Genomic DNA, 20,474 nt, shown 5'->3' on the forward strand with positions numbered 1-20,474 from the left:
CTCTGTTTGGCAGTACACCTTTTATTTTTTGGAACTAAAACTTGCCGCCAAACCTGGAATTTAAAAATAAACACCTGCTTTGAGGTCACTGGGAGCAACATCCAAGGGGTTGGTGAGCAACATGTTGCTCACGAGCTACTGGTTGGGGACCACTGATATAAGGCATAACTAAATTGCTTCATTTCTGTTGCTAACTTAGCAATAGCCATTTAGGGCAGATAAAGAGGTTAATTTTTCATTTTAGCACTGTTAGTTTGGTCATTTAAAAAGTGTTTTATGGTTCAGTTTAAGAAGATAGATCAGACAGAATTCATGAATGTGAGCAATGGACTTGTTTTTTTTTGTCACTGAAGTAACTTTTTTTTATTTTTATTTATTTATTTTTTTTACTTATTTTAAAACATTCACCAGTGGTATATGGTATCACTTGTCCACATTTACAACCGATGGAAAAACAGTGAGCTGAGATGTTACGTAAATGGAGAATTGGCTTCCTATGGAGAGATAACATGGCTTGTTAATACAAGTGATGTAAGTTAACCACTTAAAGGTTTCATCTATATTGTGTCACTGATGTATAATCACAGAAATCGCGTAACCGGCAATTATTCAATTAATTTAACTTGTTTAGCAAAAAAAACAAAAACAAATCTCAAAGATCCAGGGGATAATATGAACTGGAGGTCACTGAAGTTTTGTTTGTTTTTTTGGGGAGACACACTGATTTTTAGGCTTTAAATTCAAAGGATATTAGAGGATTACAGCAAATTCATAATTTTGCTAAATCATGAAACTATATCCTAGTTTCTGTGCATTGCTATCATAAACAGCTACCTATAATAATACACAAAGTTTCATTTTTGGGTTCCAATGTGCACCTATCAATGCAAATCCTACGGGAAACGTGTTGTTTTGACCAATGCTTTTCCTAAGCATTGTTTTAATTAATTTAAATTAATCCAGGATAATATCTATTATCCACAACCCGATTATCCTGAAATATTGAAGTATGTAATGCCTTTTACTGTTTTGGATGTTAACATGGTCTTTTTTTTTTTTTTTTTTTTTTTTTTTTTCTTTCAGACATTTGACAAGTGCTTCCTAGGGTCATCTGAGACAGCTGATGCTAATAGAGTGTTCTGCGGGCAGATGGCTGCTGTCTACCTATTTAGTGAAGCTCTAAATGCTGCTCAGATATTTGCAGTCTATCAGCTGGGCCCTGGATACAAGGTACTTCTGTTTGTGTGTATTCAGATAATGCTTGTGATACTATTCCTATGACATTCCACTGCCAAGAGAAACTAAGAGAATTTATGTCATGTAGTTATAACCAGGAACTCAGCCTATTTCACAAAAATAATAAAATAACGCAGGAGTATAGCTGTATATAATATTTTTTTTACTGGTCCTTTGTAAAATGGAGTTCTTTTGTAATTTTATTTGTAAAGCACTGTTAAGGAGTTGCAGCACAGCACAGCATATGGGATCTATTATCCGGAAACCAGTTATCCAGAAAGCACCGAATTACAGATAGGCTGCCCCATAGACTCCATTTGATCCCTATTGGAAGCAGAACCAGCCTATTGGGTTTATTTAATATTTACAAGATTTTCTAGTAGACTTAATGTCTGAAGATCCAAATTACGGAAAGATCCGTTATCCGGAAAATCCCAGGTCCGATCATTCTGGATAGCGGGTTCCATAACTGTAGTACAATATAAATAACATAAGAAAAGGAGAAAAAGTTAACCCTACGTAGTGCACCTCCCCACCATTGGATCCGATGGCTCACAGAACAAATCACAGCTAAAACTTAACTTTTATTAATAGTTAAATAAAATGTGTAAGTCCAGGAAAACGTTAAAAGAAGTGTAAGGTCAGGGGGAGAAAACAGGGCTATAGTCGGAATTGACTGGCAATGAGGTGGAGGGTAGACCACTGAATGGGTCTCGGAATGAGCACGGGGTAGGAATGATGATAATTAACCATTCACTAGGAAGCAGTAGGTAGAATGCCCAGTCTGAATTGCTTAACTGTCCAGTTAGCCACCCCTTCAATACTGGTTTAGCCCTCCCAATCCACGTTCCCCTTACAAACAACACCCCCCACTTCAATGAGGGAGATGACAATACTGAATTACGTCAAAGATTGACCCACAGTATATTCGTTTCAGTTTAAATAATTCTAAATTCTACCCCAGCAGTGTCCGTTGTTTGCCCTCCCCTTCGCCCATAGAACGTCCCACCCGGTATCGTTCGCGGATCGATGGCCTATATATAGCAAGCCGTATTCATTTTTTAATGAAAGGGCAAACAACGGACACTGCTGGGGTAGAATTTAGAATTATTTAAACTGAAACGAATATACTGTGGGTCAATCTTTGACGTAATTCAGTATTGTCATCTCCCTCATTGAAGTGGGGGGTGTTGTTTGTAAGGGGAACTTGTTTCTCGTGGCTGCGAAGTGTGCAGCAGTTTGACTCTGAATGTGGGGCTGTGACCCGTATTAATATCGATACACTCAGAGACGCAGTCCTCACTGGTTTCTCCTTCTAGTGGATTGGGAGGGCTAAACCAGTATTGAAGGGGTGGCTAACTGGACAGTTAAGCAATTCAGACTGGGCATTCTACCTACTGCTTCCTAGTGAATGGTTAATTATCATCATTCCTACCCCGTGCTCATTCCGAGACCCATTCAGTGGTCTACCCTCCACCTCATTGCCAGTCAATTCCGACTATAGCCCTGTTTTCTCCCCCTGACCTTACACTTCTTTTAACGTTTTCCTGGACTTACACATTTTATTTAACTATTAATAAAAGTTAAGTTTTAGCTTTGATTTGTTCTGTGAGCCATCGGATCCAATGGTGGGGAGGTGCACTACGTAGGGTTAACTTTTTCTCCTTTTCTTACATTATTGATTTACCCTGCACACCACCTTACTGTCTCATGTGTGATGGATGGTGCTCCCTAAAATCTACATTTATTTTCAATATAAATAACAGTACAATATATAAAAGCACGTAATAAATAAAATAAATACACACAGTACATAGAGCTCATATAAGGACACAGAGCTTAAGTGCTATGTGTTAAGAGACACAGCAGGAAGGAGGTCTCTGCGCTGTAGAGCTTGCAGTCTAAGTGGGTGGGTAGCTAACATACAGACACAAGTTGCAGAGGAAAAAATGCACAAGGTAAAATTATTGTCCAATTGGTACCAGGACTAGACTAATGTTCTAGTGCTTCAAAAGGTGGACTCTTGGTTTTATCTTGACGACATTCATTACATTACATTAATTGAAGAATTTTCAGTGTTAACATTTTTTGTAAATTTCTTATTTGAAAGCAGTGTTTGTTTAGCCTTTTCTGTATTACGGGGAAGAACCAGCAGCGTAGAAAATGTAAACAACCAAATGCTGCTATCCGTTTTTGAGTGGAGGCCCCCTTTAAATTATTGCCTACATGGGGCCTTTTTAGCATGCTAATTAAAATAGTTTATGCCAGAAAAATGGTCTAAAAAAAAAAATAAAATAAATAAAAAGTCAGGAAAAATTCAGATTGCAAGTAAATTCAAATTGTAAAAAAATTCATAGTTTTATTTTTTTTTAAAGGAATTTTCATGCATCCACTGCTTTTTATGCTAGAAAATGCCCTGAAAATAATTCTTTTGAATATTATAATACATCGCATACGGTGAAACTAATGATGTTAAAAAGAATCTTATTTTATACTGAAAGATGTGAGTTGCAACCGATTTTTTTCTTTTCTTTACAGGGAACATTTAAATTCAAGTCAGAAAGTGATCTCTTTCTTGCAGAGCACCACAAGATGTTGCTGTATGATGGCAAATTGTCAAGCTCAATTGCTTTGACGTATAACCCAAGAGCTACTGATGCCCAGCTTTGCCTGGAATCCTCTCCCAAAGATAACCCATCTATCTTTGTTCATTCCCCACATGCGCTTATGCTGCAGGTACAGTGGCTTCAACTGTGTATAATAACATTGACGAGTATGGTTAGGCAAAAAAATCTATTCTACCCCTTTTTTTGGTCTCTGGACAGGAATTCAGGTAACTCCTTTTTGTTAACAGTTAAAAATAGTTATGAACAAGATTGGTCAAGTTATGGAAAAAAATAAATTTAAAATCTATATACAAGTAATAACTCTCAACAGAACATAGTGATAACCTCTATTGGGGTTATTGAACTTTTTTGAAAGGCATTCTGACCATGCAGATTTGTGTACACAGCCCTGTCGCTAATGTAGAAATCATGGAGGTGACAGAAAACCAGATCATGTGATATTCTTGGGATAACGGGAAATGACACAGTGAATTCTACATGCAGGACACTTTAAAGGAAGTGTTTGGTGTCTGATGTACTAAAATGTATACCATATTCCAGTCTCAAGTGCCTAATTTAGTGCCAAATGCAAATGAAAAAAATTTTTTTTTTAATAGATATGTTTTAATCGGTAACATCGCATGAAGAAAATCTGTAATATTAAGAACTTACTTTAGTAATTAATTAAGCGATACGGACACTTAAAAATCATAGTAACGTGTTAGTATCAAGTATGTGCTGCACCCGCAATAGCCCCCTTCCAAGCCACCCCCAGCCCCGCGAACCTTGGTGCAGCAGACTGGCTGACACTTTTAACAGATCCGTATTGCTTCAGTGACGCTGGGCTGGAGGCAGAGCGATCCTTCCATAAACTGAAGTCCAGTTTTCATTCATAATTCACCTATGGAAGGATTGCACTGCCCCCAGCCCAGCGTCACTGAAAAAGCACAGAAGATATTTTAGGAGGGTTGGGTTCATGCGGGGCTTTGAGGGGAACTATTACGGGTGCAGCACATAATTGATACTGACACGTCCCTATGATTTTTATAGGAACTTGTCGGTATCGTTTTAAAATAATTTATTGTGAAGGCTAACATTTTGTCTGGACCGTCAAGAGTAGTACTGACTGTACTACTAGACCAAAGACAAAGGCAGACACACCAACCCATACCTCCCAACTGTCCCCTTTTTCGCAGGACATTTCCGATTTTGACAGCTCAACCCGCACTCTTGGGTTTGTTACGGAAATGCCCCGTCTTTCTCTTTGATCTCCTGCACTGAACTGCTAGAAAACAAAACTTAATTGGCTTTTGGCAGAGAGTCCAGAATAGATACTTTAGTAACAGTTCTCTTGGGGGAAACTGTGATTTGCATCGTAAAGGACAATTTACCTTCATTAGCAAAACTGTAATAACCTGAAAACCACGGAAATGTGTTCAAACTCTCATAACCTGGCAAATTTTGTGAAATGGACTGGGTAATTAGGTGGTGTGGCCACAAAAATGGGCGTGGTCAAAATGTCTCCGCAGCAAATCTTTTTGTCCCTCTTTCTATTTCCAAAATGTTGGGTGGTAGGCTAACCTAGGGACATATGGTAGTGTTGCGCTATACTGTGATGGGAGAAGAGTATTCCCTTCAACAGATATAGGATATAATAATTGGCAAGTGGTACCCACAGCAAGTACTGCAATCACAACAGACATCAGACAGGATTATGTTCATCACTAATGTATATACTAAGATTACAGCTTTTGTTCATGAGATTAACTACTGAAATCACTTTGAACTACAGGCTGTGGTATGAGTAGTATGCGTCCACATGTATGACTTGTTTAATATCTGTGTGTGTGTGTATACAATATAATATATTTGTGTTTTAACTCTTCTCTTAAAGGATGTGAAAGCCATTTTAACCCAATCAATTCAAAGTGCAATGCACTCAATAGGAGGAGTGCAGGTTCTCTTTCCTCTGTTCGCTCAACTGGATTTTCAGCAATACGGGTCAGATCTTGTAGACACGTCAGTCTGGTGAGCAAAATATTTCTTTACAGTGTGTGTACCTTTTACTGTGTCGATTTTTGATTTTGACTTGAGCATCTGCAAGGAATATGCACACTCTAGGGCAGGGATCCCCAACCTTTACAACCCATGAGCAACATTCAGAAGTAAAGGATTTGGGGAGCAACACTAGCATGAAAACTGTTCCTGGGGTGCCAAATAAGTGCTGTGATTGTCCATTTGGTAGCCCCTATGTGAATTGTCTGCCTACATTGAGGCTTGATTAGGCACTACACCTGGTTTTTATCCAACCGAACTTGCCTCCAAGCCTGGAATTCAAAAATAAGCACCTGCTTTGAGGCCACTGGGAGCAACATCCAAGGGGTTGGAGAGCAACATGTTGCTCGCGAGCTACTGGTTGGGGATCACTGCTCTAGGGAATCCTCTATTTTGGGATGTGGCCAATTCCAAATAGTTTATGAATGCTTTAGCCAAATCCTGAACAGAGTAAGAACAATCATTTGTGGATTTTATTTGGCCAGGCTCTTGGATTCTGCTAAATCCTGCTAAAAAGGGCAGAAACCTGGCGGAATTCCAAACCAAATCCTGGATTCGGTGCATCCCTAGTACATTTTCAATGTTTCTGTGTTGTTTTCTTCCATGTTCTGTGGTTTCCAAGAGCATATTGACAAGCTAATTGAGCCTAAGATATTGACCCTAGTGTTTGTGTTGTTGCCTTGAGCAAAGTTGATCAAAACATTTCATTATCTAAGGCTGCTTTTGGCTGGCATGGCTGTTTAATTAGCCCACAACCTATCCATTTTTCGTTACTGAAAAAAAAGCAATCCGTCCAAGACTAATGGCATTAACAATTGGTTGTACCTAGTGAACATTTTCTATTATTTATTACTGTTCTTTGTATTTTCTAACATCAAGTTTTATTGTCTTTCAAGTTCTACTCTTTTTGCCTTCATATTGGAGTTGCTGAAAAACTCCCTTGCTATGCAAGAACAGATGCTTTCTTCAAAGGGCTTCCTTGTGATAGGACATAATCTTGAAAAGGTATGTTTCTCTGGCAGTTTGTATTTGACATGACTGTGCAAATATTATTTAGGACAAAAGCATATGTCTCCTGTTGGCAATAAACGCTACCTGGAATGTTGCCCTTAGTCATAACTCCGCAAATAGCATATCCAACTAGCATCTAATTATGGTAAGGGATAATCTGTCACCTGGTATGGGGAAAATGGCAAATTTAGCCTCTTAGAGCAATGGTATACTGATTGAGTTACTGGTATAGTAAAATTAATTATTTGTATACATGTATGGGATCTAGGGTTGCCACCCGGCCCGGAATTTTACCGGCCTAGCCGGTAAAACGCCTGCCAAGGCCAGGGCCGGTATTACAAATTTACCAGCATTGCAGTTGCCGGTAATTTGTAATATCCGTTAAAAAAAAAAAAAAAAAAAAAAGCCCTCGGTCTGCCCCCATTTGCGCAGAACTTACATTTTTTTGTAGTGTTCTTCACATCGCCGCGATGTTGCTCCGCCCTTGCGGCACACTGCATAGTCCCACCCCTTTTTTTGCATCATGGACCGCCTCCTTTTTGTACCCGCCCCCCACTGGCCGGTTATTTTTTTCACTAAAGGTGGCAACCCTAATGGGATCTGTGATCTTGGAATTCCTGGGACTTGGGGTTTTCTGTATAAGGGGCCTTTCCGTAATTTGGCTCAACATTACTTTAAGCTGCTGTAAAACTTGCTAACCATCAAGTACAAGGCACTGGTGTTTACATAAAATTTTTTTCAAGAAATAAGAATTACTTGCAAAACAGGAAAACAGCATTCCCATTTTTTACAATTTGCTGAAAAGTGGATTTCCAGATAATAGCTTCCATACCTGTATTTATAGAATTTCTTAAAGGGGATCCGTCACCCAAAACAATCCTGTTAGTCAAGCAAAATAAACATTAATTACACTGTATGAATTATTTGAATCTTGTTTCCTTCAGTCTGGGAATTCATAATTATAGCAAGAAGGCAGGAGCCATCCCCATGCACTGGCTACACAATTAAATAGTGACGAAAGAGGGGGAATGTGGGGAGAGCAGTGACATCTAGGAACTGCTGAATGGAAAGTGAAAGTAATTGCTTGCCTAAGGCATAGAGGAGGGGCAGCCAATATTTGATTGACAGCTGAGATTTTTAAATGAGTTTACAACAGCTATTAATGCTTTAATGAAAAAAAGAATTTGGATTAAATGTTTAATTTGAAAAGGACTTTTATAATACTGCTTTTTATGTCTGTCTGGGTCCACTTTAAATTTACAAACTTTGTATTAGTGAAAGGTTAGATATAGCAATGGCAAAGTGTTTTAATGTTTATTACTATATGGACATCATTGCCAAAAAGGTCAGGCAGTGTAATTCTGTTTTGTTTTTCAGTCTTCCAAATCTCATGTTACAAGAACAGTCTTGGAACTCAGTCTGGCCTTTGCAAAATACTTGAGTAGCTTGCACAATGGGGTTCCTTTACTCAAGCAGTTGTGTGACCATATTCTGCTTAACCCAGCAATATGGATTCATACCCCAGCCATGGTATGTTGAATATGAAATATTCTTATGCTGAAATTGAACTGATTATTGATTTTGGATTTCTAATGCATATTTCTCTGTTTTGAACATATTTAATAATCATAGTAAACCCCCCCCCCCAACATGATTGGGTTTGGACACAAATGTATTTTTTTATGGGTTTTTTTCCTGTCTTCTATCTAATTACATAACTGGTACTCCAACTGACTGGGCATCCCATCTTATGCTGGATATATTCAGGTTTATACCATTTGTTCTTCTTCTAATCACTCTAGTTAACCATATAAGAAATTTGGCATGTCAAATCACAATCCTGCCTTGCTGAAGTTGTTTTAGCTAAACATAAAAGCTGAGCCAGTCCATAACTTTATGAGCTCTGTGGTTTAGCCATTTGTGTGCGACCAATCAATATAATAATGCGATTAGTAACCTGATTTTGGCCATATTTACAAAAAGGCTGCAGCCAGTCGTCACATCTGGGATATTTTGTATTACCGGTAACTTATTCCCTACTCTGGTCAATGTAGCATATTTAAATGTAACATTATTTTCTTGATTTTAGGTTCAGTTGGCTTTGTACACATTCATGTCTACAGAGTTCATCAGCTCAGTTAGCATCTACAATGCTGTCCGTAGAACTGGCACTGTTCTCTTGGTGATGCACACCTTAAAGTATTACTATTGGACTGTTAACCCTCAAGATTGTAGTGGCGTCAGTCCCAAAGGCTTGGGTATGTTTAAGCTCTTTTCTAGTGACTCCTAATATATATGTACAGATGTGAATATTGGCAGGTGCCGCATCAGTGCCATGCACTCCTCTGCTACCCCCACAGGCCCCCCTCATGCGGCTGCTGCAATTGGGGCAGGGGAGAGATCCGTAAGTACTGCAGGTGAGCAGTGTCACAGGCTGCTGTGGGCGGTCTGGGGTGGCGGTTATTTCCTGGTTTCTCGCCAGCCCAGTCCACCATTCCACCTTTTCAACAGGTGAATTCTTTAGATTTCTGACCTGTTAGAGATGCCCTAGCAGCTAAAAGTGAACTGAAAGTGTCTAGGAACAACAGTATTATTGTCATATACTAGTAGGGTACACAAAAGCAACATAAAGGGATCACTGATTGCTGTAGCATGTAATAATCACTGCACAAAAATTTGCCAAACACCGAAGGCTAGTATAGCGGGGATATCCCCTGCACGTTTATTTCGTCAAGTGATGTAACGATTCGGGGACGTGCCCCTTCATCAGACATGCAGAAGAACTCTCAATCAGTGTTTTAAAACCCCATAGTGATTTACATAATTAATACAATGAACCAGTAGGTAAGTGAATAATACTTAGTTAAGCAAATACATTGTGAACAGTATTTTTTAAAAAAAGAGAATACATAGTGAACAGTTTTTTTTATAAAAACTTTAAGACATTGTAAGAGCTTAATAAAAAAGCTTCATAAAAAGTTAGAAAACTTTAGAAATTTTTTTTTTGGAAAAAAGATGTTTATGAGAAACGATTTATAACCAATTAAAGCAGTGTTAGTCCCAATCACGTCATCAACTGCACCACTCATTGCCCAGTGTCTCTGAAAGCAATGTCTATACTAGAACTACTTGTCAGAAGAGAAGATGGTTTTCCATAGAAGGGTATTCACATGTGAATGCTGATTTCCAAGTGTCTGCTCAAGGCTGCCACCAGTGAATCCTGGAGAAGTGGAAATTCTTCTTTGGAGGTTTGAATCTTGTTACATCGTCTGCCGCTCTGAAGGACAATAGGTTGAATCTTATTAAAGGGGAACTATCGCAAAAATTTAAATTTAATATAAGCTTCAGCACACTGAATTAAGAAACTTTCTAAATACAATCAATTAAAAATTCTGTAGCGTTTCAGAAATCAAGTTTTTCCTATCTCTGCATATGTTTGTCTTCATTCTGTCTTCATTCAGCAGTTGGGTTTCAGATATTCATTGACCTTTATGTCCAATATATCTTATACGGGGGCTCCTTTTGCCTAGAATGTGTATTAGAGCTCACTCTATTCAAATTACCAGAAATCCATCCGGTCTCTCTTCATTCAGAATTTGTGCAAAAGGCAGTTATTTTGTTAGATTTTGTTTGTACTGGAATCGGGTATTTGAGTGAGCTCTAATTCATCTGCTAGAAAATGAGCTCCCCCTATAAGATATATTGGATCTAACTGTCTATGAATATCTGACACCCAACTGCTGCAAGAAGACAGAAACAGAAGCTGAGAGAGGGATAGAGAAGAATAACTTGATTTCAGAAACGATGCAGAATTTTTAATTGATTGTATTAACAAAGTTTCTTTCAGTATGATGAAGCTTGTATTACATTTTCATTTTCACAATAGTTCCCCTTTAATGTTTCACATTGGTGATAAGGTATAATGATACCACTTGTCCTACTTTCACTGTCCGTATCTGCACCTGCCATTAAATTCTCCAGCAGATCCCACCCATCTCCACTCGAGCCAATCTCCATCCTTTTCAGAAGGATCTCAAATAAGCATAGGTAATTTTAAATACAGAAAATGTGTACACAGTAGTAGTAGCAGACCCCATTTCTAATAACAGATAAAGCTGTATGGCAAATAAAAGGTTGTTGTTGAAGAACTTTCACACAATGCAAAAAAAAAGGGTTAGCATGTTATTTATGCTGCCTCTCATCTAAGAAGGAATATGTACTTTATACTTGGGTTGAAAAGTAAAAAAAAGTCATATTCTTATTCTTATTTTTTCTTTAATTGTGAAGTTAAAGTCCTTGTAAATATTTCCAATTAGTGTGTTATGTTTGACTTTTTTATTTCTATCCTCAGATGGACCACGACCTAATCCAAAAGAAATACTGTCTCTTCGAGCAATGCTGTTGATATTTATGAAACAATTGGTCATGAAGGTTAGATTTGTTTTTCTAATATATACAAAAAGACATATAGATGTAATATTCTGCATGCAAGTAACGTATATTTTAATAAATGTCTTCAATGTGTAGAACAAAACTTATATTAATTGAGCATATAACGAATCAAAAGCTACATAATCGCGTTAAGATCTTATGGTATCCCAAAAGTTGAGAACCCTGTATTGTATAGGGCAATATAGTGTTTGTTTGAAGTCCCCCAATTTATAATATAACCAATAGATCTCACACAAGCTATCATTTACTCAAAAGACCACCGCGTTGAACAAGAAGTGTGTAATATTTTCTTATTTATTGTGAAAATAGCTAGAATAGGTGATGCTCACCTCCACAACTTCAACCAAAAAAAGTGAATTTTGCTGTACACAGTATAAACTATATTGTGCATAATTATTAAAGGAAAACTATACCCCCAAAATGAATACTTAAGCAACAGATAGTTTATATCAAATTGAATGACATATTAAAGAATCTTACCAAACTGGAATATATATTTACATAAATATTGCCCTTTTACATCTCTTGCCTTGAACCACCATTTCGTGACTCTATCTGTGCTGCCTCAGAGATCACCTGACCAGAAATACTACAACACTAACTGTAACAGGAAGAAGTGAGGAAGCAAAAGGCAGAACTCTGTCTGTTAATTGGCTCATGTGACCTTACATGTGGTTTGTATGTGTGCACAGTGAATCTTACGATCTCAGGGGGCGGCCCTTATTTTTTAAAATGGCAATTTTCTATTTATGATTACCCAATGGCACATACTACTAGAAAAGTATATTATTATGATTATGGTTCATTTACATGAAGCAGGGTTTTACACATGAGCTGTTTTACTCAGTATCTTTTAATAGAGACCTACATTGTTTGGGGGGTATAGTTTTCCTTTAAACATGTAAGCTATTATTGAACGTTTTTTTTTCTTCTTGCATTTGGTTTTATTAGGATCATGGCATAAAAGAAGATGAATTGCAGGCAATTCTAAATTATCTGCTGACAATCCATGAAGTAAGTTTTATATGGATAGATATCCTGCTTAAAGATATAAAAAATACTCTATGTAATGCTTACAGTCCACCACAAGGTGTCACCATGGCTATTTTAGCAGTATTTTAGACCTCTGCTGTCCATATTTGCCAGTGTGTGTTTCTGAAAGAATAAAGTCATACACATATAAATGTAATGGACTGTGCCATTCAGGTGTATATTAGTAATCAACAATAAAATCAGAATAATTTTGCCTGTTAAATTTTAATATATTTCTATGCTTTTCAACTCTTTTTAAAATCTTTTTTGTCCCACACTCTACTGCAGGATGACAACTTAATGGATGTTCTGCAGCTTCTTGTTGCATTGATGTCTGAACACCCTGCCTCAGTGATTCCTGCATTTGATCAACGAAATGGGCTACGGTAGCATTTTTTAACTTTTTTTTTGTCATTGCATAACAGCTTTCAGCTTACCACTTTCAAAGATTTATTTTCAAAACTATTTTTTTAAAATAGGATTGTTTACAAGCTCCTGGCATCCAAGAGTGAAGGAATAAGGGTTCAAGCTTTAAAAGTCTTGGGTTACTTTTTGAAGCACTTATCTCCAAAGTAAGTATTTCATTTTCTGAAAAATAGCTGTTATTTTTGTACATCCCTTTTTTTTCTCTGATTATTTATTAAATAAGTAAATGTCCCTAGTCCCAAATCAAGTCTAGCAGTGCGTTTAGTTACCCAAGGTTCAGTTTAGAATGGTGTATCTCTTGCAGAAGGAATAATCACTATTTTAACCCAAGAGGGTCATGTCTGCTATAATGTAAACTGAGGATCTTACCATGGATAGAAAAAAAAACCTGCATGTAAATCAAGAACCAATACTCTTTTTGCAAGTTACATATACACTGTTTTGCTTATGGTTCTATGAGTCTTTTGGAAATAATTCACAGACCACACCTAGTATGCTAAACACAATTATATTACAAATAAGGTTCGTAAGAAAAGTAAAAATGCATCACCATTTGAGTCAGCATTATCATCTGCACCAATCGACTGGTAGATCCTGGTTCAGACAACAGATCGGTCTCAAGCGGGAATCAAGGGTCATGGGCAGTGCATGTATACTCCGCAGGAGAGATCTCAGCCAACATAATGGAGACCCCCAGCTTTTTATGCTCTAGTAAACAATGAGCTTGGAATCCACTTCAACAAAATCTGATGCGCTTATCAGGAACTATCCAGGCTCCCAATAAATACACGTGAAGCCAAGAGCTTAGTATTCAAGCACATATTCTTCCCCTGGCTTTACTAAAGGAAATTCCCATGAGAACTTCCAGGAGTCATAAACATATTAGGTCATTGACTAAGTTCAACAGTTCTTTTCTACAAAGCTGTCTCATACCAGACATTGGGTTACAAAGCTGTTCTATACCAGATATTGGGTTTAACAGATCTTTCCTACAAAGCTGCCTTGTACAAGATCTTTCTATCAAAGTATTACCCTGAGCTAGCATTGATAAAACTTCTTGAGTCATTCTTGTTCCAGTACTTAAGTACTCTCTTCACCATCTGTTTACTCAGCATCTATGAATGTTACAGGCTACTGGATTTGTGAATGAAACCTTGGATTCTGGTATTGATACATATAGTACAGTGCTGGTCCAGTCGTTAGTTTACTTGACATTTACCCTACTGTCCCAGAAGCCTTTTTTCTACTGTTCCTATACTTAGTATGACTCATGACATTTTTCAGTTCTAAACTTTTTCAGGAATGCCTCTTCATGTTTGTTCCTTAGTTTCAGCCCAATACTATGGGAACGATTTACTAAAAGGTTGGGCTTTTTTTTTTTTTTTTTTTTTTTGCCAAAAACCAGAAAAAGTAGTAGGAAAAAAAAACAACCCCGATTCTGAATCCGAAAATACTCCGGCTAAGGCCTATCAATCATGTAGAAGTCAATAGCAGATGTCCATTTTACAACTGCAAGCTCTTTCTTTACTTTGTGTTTTTTTTTATGCTGGCTTTTGTGCAACAATACGAAAAAGTTGTAGTTATCATGCGACAAGTCGAAAAAGTTGTTTCAAGATTTTGCATTGACTTTTTCCGTTCGTGCCTTGTAAGTTCGGATATTTTGATAAATGACTGACATTTGTGGAAATTAGTTTATTCATGTTTTCCTGTAATTCTTTCAAGATAAACACTTGTACTCAAATTGTAAATTACTTCAGAATATGATACTACAGGTATGGGACCTGTTATCCAGAATGGTGTTTTCTGGATAACTGCTCTTTCCATAATTTGCATCTTCATGCCTTAAGTATACTAAGGGGCAGATTCACTAAGGGTCGAATTTCGAAGTTAAAAATACTTCGAAATTCGACCCTCGAATTGAAATCCTTCGACTTCGAATATCGAAGTCGAAGGATTTAGCGCTAAACGTTCGTTCGATCGATCGAACGATTAAATCCTTCGAATCGAACGATTCGAAGGATTTTAATCCAACGATCGAAGGAAAATCCTTCGATCAAAAAAAGGTTAGCAAACCTATGGGGACCTTCCCCATAGGCTAACATTGACTTCGGTAGGTTTTATCTGCCGAAGTAGGGGGTCGAAGTTTTTTTTAAAGGGAAAGTACTTCGACTATCGAATGGTCGAATAGTCGAACGATTTTTCGTTCGAAACATTCGAATCGAAGTCGAAGGTCGTAGTCGAAGGTCGAAGTAGCCCATTCGATGGTCGAAGTACCCAAAAAATACTTTGAAATTCGAAGTATTTTTCATTCGAATCCTTCACTCGAGCTTAGTGAATCGGCCCCTAAACGTTAAATAAACCCAATAGTCTGGTTTTGCTTTCAAAAAGGATTAATATTGTTAGTTGGGATCAAGTACAAGGTACTGTTTAATAACAGAAAAAAACTTAGCACTTTTAACATTTTGAATTATTTGATTATAATGGAGTCTATGGGAGGTGGCCTTTCTGTAATTCGGATCTTTCTGTATTACGGGTTTCTGGATAACAGATCCCATACCTGTGTATCTTTTCTGACATGACAGGATACTTTATAGTGCTTGCATATTGGAACATAAAGAAAAGTTTACATTTCAGTATATACAATTGTTAACTATACAGGTATGGGATCCATTATCCATAAACCCATTATCCAGAAAGTGCAAACTATATTCAAATAATGCAAATTTTTGAAAATGCTTTCCTTCTTTTTCTTGGTAGAAATAAAATCATATATTGTAATTGATCCAAACTGAGCTATAATTGATCCTTATTGGAAGTGAACCCAGCCTATTTGGGTTTGTTTAATATTTAAGGCCATCAACATCTTTCCCCAGTGCAGGTTTGACACGTTCAGGGTAAAGAAAACTTCAACTAAGTTCTATAATGCATATGGCAAGCAATATTGGTACCTCATTTTTCATTACTTTCTCTTTTGATCAATATTGTACTATGTATAGTAATACCAGTAGCATTAATATGTGACCGTGACCAGGTCATGTTATACAAGAAATCTGAAATAGAATGCAAAAGGAAGCGCACACATAGAGTAGTATTGTCTCAATTAAGATAAGCAATTAAGCCCCTAGAGCCACAGAGTGTTTAAAAATGGTGCCTGGAGAGCTATATTGCAGAAGATCCACCAGTGTGATATTCTTCAAGATTCCCCCTTTCGGGTATATACTCACAAGATTTCTTGGATTTTTGATGCATATAGTAATGTTCGTTCTTCACCTTCTAAGTTTTCTCCAGTCATCCACCAAGTAATATAATGAAGATATAAGCAAAATATAGTATAATATTGCTTTAATAAATATTAAAAATCACCATAAAACAAACGATTTTCTACTCACAAGGATCACCAGATCATAAAGCACGCAGTACCCAAAGCAAAATAAATGTCCAGAGTTCTCTGGGTCCAGGAAGGTTTCTCCTGTTGCGTCTGTGATCGATGAATAAATCAAACTGCTCCAATATCCGTGATCAATGAATAAATCAAACTGCTCCAATATCCAACGCGTTTCGCAGTCTCTCGTGACCGCTTCCTCAGGGATGGTGTGATGATCACACAAGTCCTTGTTAATCATGTTATACAAGGTCTATAATAAATTTAGGTTTGCATATTGTTCAGGATAAAGGTGAAGAAAGATACAATAATTGGAGAAGGAGTGGTGGGAAATGATAATGTTAAAACTGTTGTAAATTGTTTGATAAAGGTCAAGTAAATCAATGGTCTTTTCACATGTTCTCTTTTTCTATCTTTGTTTTCCTTATAGGAGAAAAACTGAAGTCATGCAGGCGCATGGACTCTTCTCTCTACTAGCTGAAAGACTGATGTTGCAGACAAACCTCATAACGATGACAACCTACAATGTGTTGTTTGAGGTACTTTGTTGGCATTTTCATACAGTTAAGCCAATACAAATAGTTTATACACAGATATGTAACTATATATCAGAGAAAAAACAAACACTTGAAATCATAGGTTACTTACAATAGTGCTGGTAGTTCTAGTTCATGATATGTTAGCTGAGTAAATAAAGTCAAATCAAAAAGGTGAAAGTTTGTTTTGAGTCCTGTCTTGAATTTTAAGTAAAGCAAAACTGGCACTCCTGTTGAAAAGTGTTGGAGGCTTAAGTGATGATTTGCACCAGCTGAATTCACTGTGGCAGTAGACTGCTGACCTAAGCTGAAAGTATATAGTGTGCAATGATCTAAAGCTGGAGAAGACAAAATTGTAGTTGTAGTGAATTGACAGGACTATGGCATAAACAATGTATTTCCAGTATACAGAAATCCCTTTGACTTTCAACATTGTAACTCAACTCTAGTGTAACTTTGTGTTGTAATCTAAATACTACCAAGCGCCATATTAAGTAAAAAGGAGGTAGCTTTTTCCCCTGAAAATGTTTCACATTCAGATAATCACAGTACAGCGCCTCCGTATCTGTGGTTCCGGATGCATAGTTGGCCACAGGGACATAAAGGAGTGATATGCATGTGAGAATTAAAATCTCATTTTGGGTATGAAGGCAGTGCTATGTGTGTAGCATGAGACAAGTAAATACCTAATGTTTTCAGAAGGCTTTACACTACGAGGCACATTTACTAAGGGTCGAATTTCGAAATTTGACCATTGAATTGAAAAAATTCGATAGTCTAAGTTTTTTTTGTTTGAATTTAGCTATTTTTGATTAAAATCATTCGATCGATCATAGAAATAGTTGGAATCGAACGATTTGATCGATCGATTTAAAAAAAAGAAAACCTTCGACTTCTAAAAATTAGCCAAATATTGGCTATAGGTTCTAGGAAGTCCCCATAGGCTAACATAGCAATTCGTCAGGTTTAAGGTGGCGAAGTGTTAAATTCGAAGTTTTTTTTAAAGAGACAGTAATTCGATTTTCGAATGTTCGAATATTCGAATAAAAGTTTTTTCGAATCCTACATGTCTTATGTTGTAAAGGGCTTTTTGGCTCCGTCTAGCCCTTCTCACCCTAACCAGGTTGGTTTCTTTGCTCCAGTACACCTCCTCGCAATCAATATTTTTTTGAGTTTGTCAGGTACTAACTTAGACAGCATAATACATGGTTAACCAAATTGTACACAAGAAATCAATTGATAGAAAATTTGTTACTGATATAACAAGGTTGTTGGACTGCTTTGCTCTTATGTCAGATGCTGTAATCCTTTCTGAATCATTTGAATTTTTGTTTTAAAGCTAATTGCTTTCAACGCCTCATATTTTGTTGTGAGATCTATTTTTTGAGGAAGATGTGTGTCAGATGGGTTGGATCATTGGTAATGGCTGTACATTTTTTTTCCTTCAGCAAGCCTAGGCAACGTCATCCAACTGGGGAAGTGTGTGTTGCCCATGATTTTTACTGATTTCTACTGATATTTCTTTTATTAATACTGTGGTGGTTTATTAGTAGATAAGTAGTTGATGGCACTGGCTTTAATATTCAAGCACCAAATTATTAGATACCACTGGCTCCAATGATGCTGTTGCTTAGGGATACAGTTGAATGAATATTGTGAGACATTTGATTTCAATTTAAAGCATACATACAGTTTTTTTTCTTTCTGGACCATTTATAAGGAAGAATTTTTACATTCATCCAATATTATTGTTAATATTCATTATTCAATATTCCTATTCATTATTACAAGGCAAGTAACCTGAAAAAAGTTGGTTATGCTTTGCAGTTATTTGCAGACTTTGTTTTTCTTTGTTTTAGATTCTCATAGAACAGATATGTACCCAGGTCATACATAAACAACATCCCGATCCAGATTCAACAGTCAAGATACAAAATCCCTGTAAGTAGAGAAGAAAATAATTCTTGTATTACTCTTGAAAAAAAAGCGAAAGACACTAGGTTAAATTCACAACTTGCATTTTTACAACTTCCACATTACACTATTAATGATAAAATAAAGTAAATTCAAATAAATTGCACATACCAGTCTTGTCTTTGTGCTAGAGATAAGCATGGACTTGTTTGAATTATACAAGTGCATCTTCTGAAACCTTCAAAAAAAAAAAAAACCAAAGTCCAGCAAAACATTTTCACTTTTTGATTCCCTTCTGAGCGCTTGCTAATTTTTGAACAGCATGTAATGAGGATAAGGAAGAGTTGGCTAGAGAAAAAAGTTTACAAAACACCTTCCTGTATTTTTTGGCTTGTGGCAGAAACCAGAATACCGGGAGGAACCCCAAATATGCACAGGGAGAACATAAAAGCTCCTTGTAGATAGAACCCTAACTGAAAATCAATGCTAACTACCCACCACTTTGCTGACTGCAGTACATCAGCCTATGGTAGGATTGCATAAGTCCCAGCCCAGTGTGATTTTCAAAAACTAGCTCTATGCTCCCAGTAAGATCAGCCCTAATAGCCTGGAGGTGCCTTGGGAGCACTTTCGGAGAAAATGTAACTTGTGGTTATTCATAACTAGAAATACTAACACATTTCTATTGATTTTCATAGAATCATATCAGATACCTATCTTATAGCTTCATTCATACATTTTTTTCTTGCCTGTATAAAGCAATGAAGTCGGTTTTTATTTTTGTAGAGTTGTGTCAAGTGTAGATGTTTTCTAGGGCTTTAAAGGGGTTATTCACTTTTGAGTTAACTTGAATTAATAGTAATAATAATAATAATATAGAGCGTGACAGTTTGAGACAATTTGCAATTGTTTTTTTTTCTGTGTTTTTTGAGGAATTAAGATTTTAATTTAGGCAATCATGTTGCTAGGGTACAAATTACCCGAGCAACCCTTTGTAATTTGTAACTTTACAAAGCATTTGTTTTTTAGATGGGGTCAGTGACCCCATTTGTAAATTCGAAATAGTCTGAAGAAGAAGCCAAATAATTGAAAAAATATATAAATAAATAAATAATGACCAATTGAAAATTTGCTTAGCATTGGCCATTCTATAACATACTGAAAGTTACCTTAAAGGTGAATCACCCCGTTAAATCTTCTATAGACTTTTCGAGACACTAAAGAAAAGTAAGAACAATAATTTGCCTTTCTGTTCTAGCCTCCTATGACTTCAAATAAAAGATGTATGTAACATACTGTAAAGAAACAACTGGATTTACAAGTTAATAGGCCGTGACCTTTCATGGAAAATCTTTCCCCCTTTTTTTTTTTTTGAAATGTAACCCGGACTGTTTCAGCTTGTTGTGTTCTGAGCAGACATATGAAACCATACATATAAGTTATCTCTAGATTTTGTACATATGCATTCCACAAACATTTTGATTATGTTATCTTCTGGTGTCAGTTCAGATTACTTTACATCTAGACAAATCGTTCAGTTCAGATTACTGTTTAGACTTGGGTAGTGGGTTTGAGCGATAGTTATTTTTTTTTTTTTAATTTTCATTATAACAGTTTCTATTCATTTGTATGATGCTCTCAATCCACGTTTCTGAATTGAAATTGCTACTGATGACCATGTATAGTGTTCTTGTTATATGATCTAAATGTTAACCGATACTATAGAAAGAACAGAACATCAGTCAGTCATTGTGCACATTTGTTTTGGAATGTAGTGAAGCATCAACATTTCGTGAATTTTAGCAAGGGAAACAGTTATGGCAA

General features: G+C 36.7%; 1 protein-coding gene across 1 annotated transcript in view; it reads left to right on the plus strand.

Annotated features, from left to right (window-relative positions):
- The window catches only part of LOC108704343 (lipopolysaccharide-responsive and beige-like anchor protein), a 369,752-nt gene that overhangs the window by 21,715 nt on the left and 327,563 nt on the right, over nt 1-20,474 (plus strand). Inside the window, exons 7-19 of the mRNA XM_041579550.1 lie at nt 412-531; nt 1,084-1,230; nt 3,775-3,972; nt 5,737-5,870; nt 6,794-6,902; nt 8,286-8,438; nt 8,998-9,166; nt 11,260-11,339; nt 12,312-12,374; nt 12,681-12,778; nt 12,872-12,964; nt 16,631-16,739; nt 18,596-18,677. Coding sequence (XP_041435484.1) covers nt 412-531; nt 1,084-1,230; nt 3,775-3,972; nt 5,737-5,870; nt 6,794-6,902; nt 8,286-8,438; nt 8,998-9,166; nt 11,260-11,339; nt 12,312-12,374; nt 12,681-12,778; nt 12,872-12,964; nt 16,631-16,739; nt 18,596-18,677 — 1,555 coding nt within the window. The remainder of the gene's footprint in view (nt 1-411; nt 532-1,083; nt 1,231-3,774; nt 3,973-5,736; nt 5,871-6,793; nt 6,903-8,285; nt 8,439-8,997; nt 9,167-11,259; nt 11,340-12,311; nt 12,375-12,680; nt 12,779-12,871; nt 12,965-16,630; nt 16,740-18,595; nt 18,678-20,474) is intronic.

Source organism: Xenopus laevis, chromosome 1S (genome assembly GCF_017654675.1).
Source record: "Xenopus laevis strain J_2021 chromosome 1S, Xenopus_laevis_v10.1, whole genome shotgun sequence".
In the NCBI taxonomy this organism is placed as follows: Eukaryota; Metazoa; Chordata; class Amphibia; order Anura; family Pipidae; genus Xenopus; species Xenopus laevis.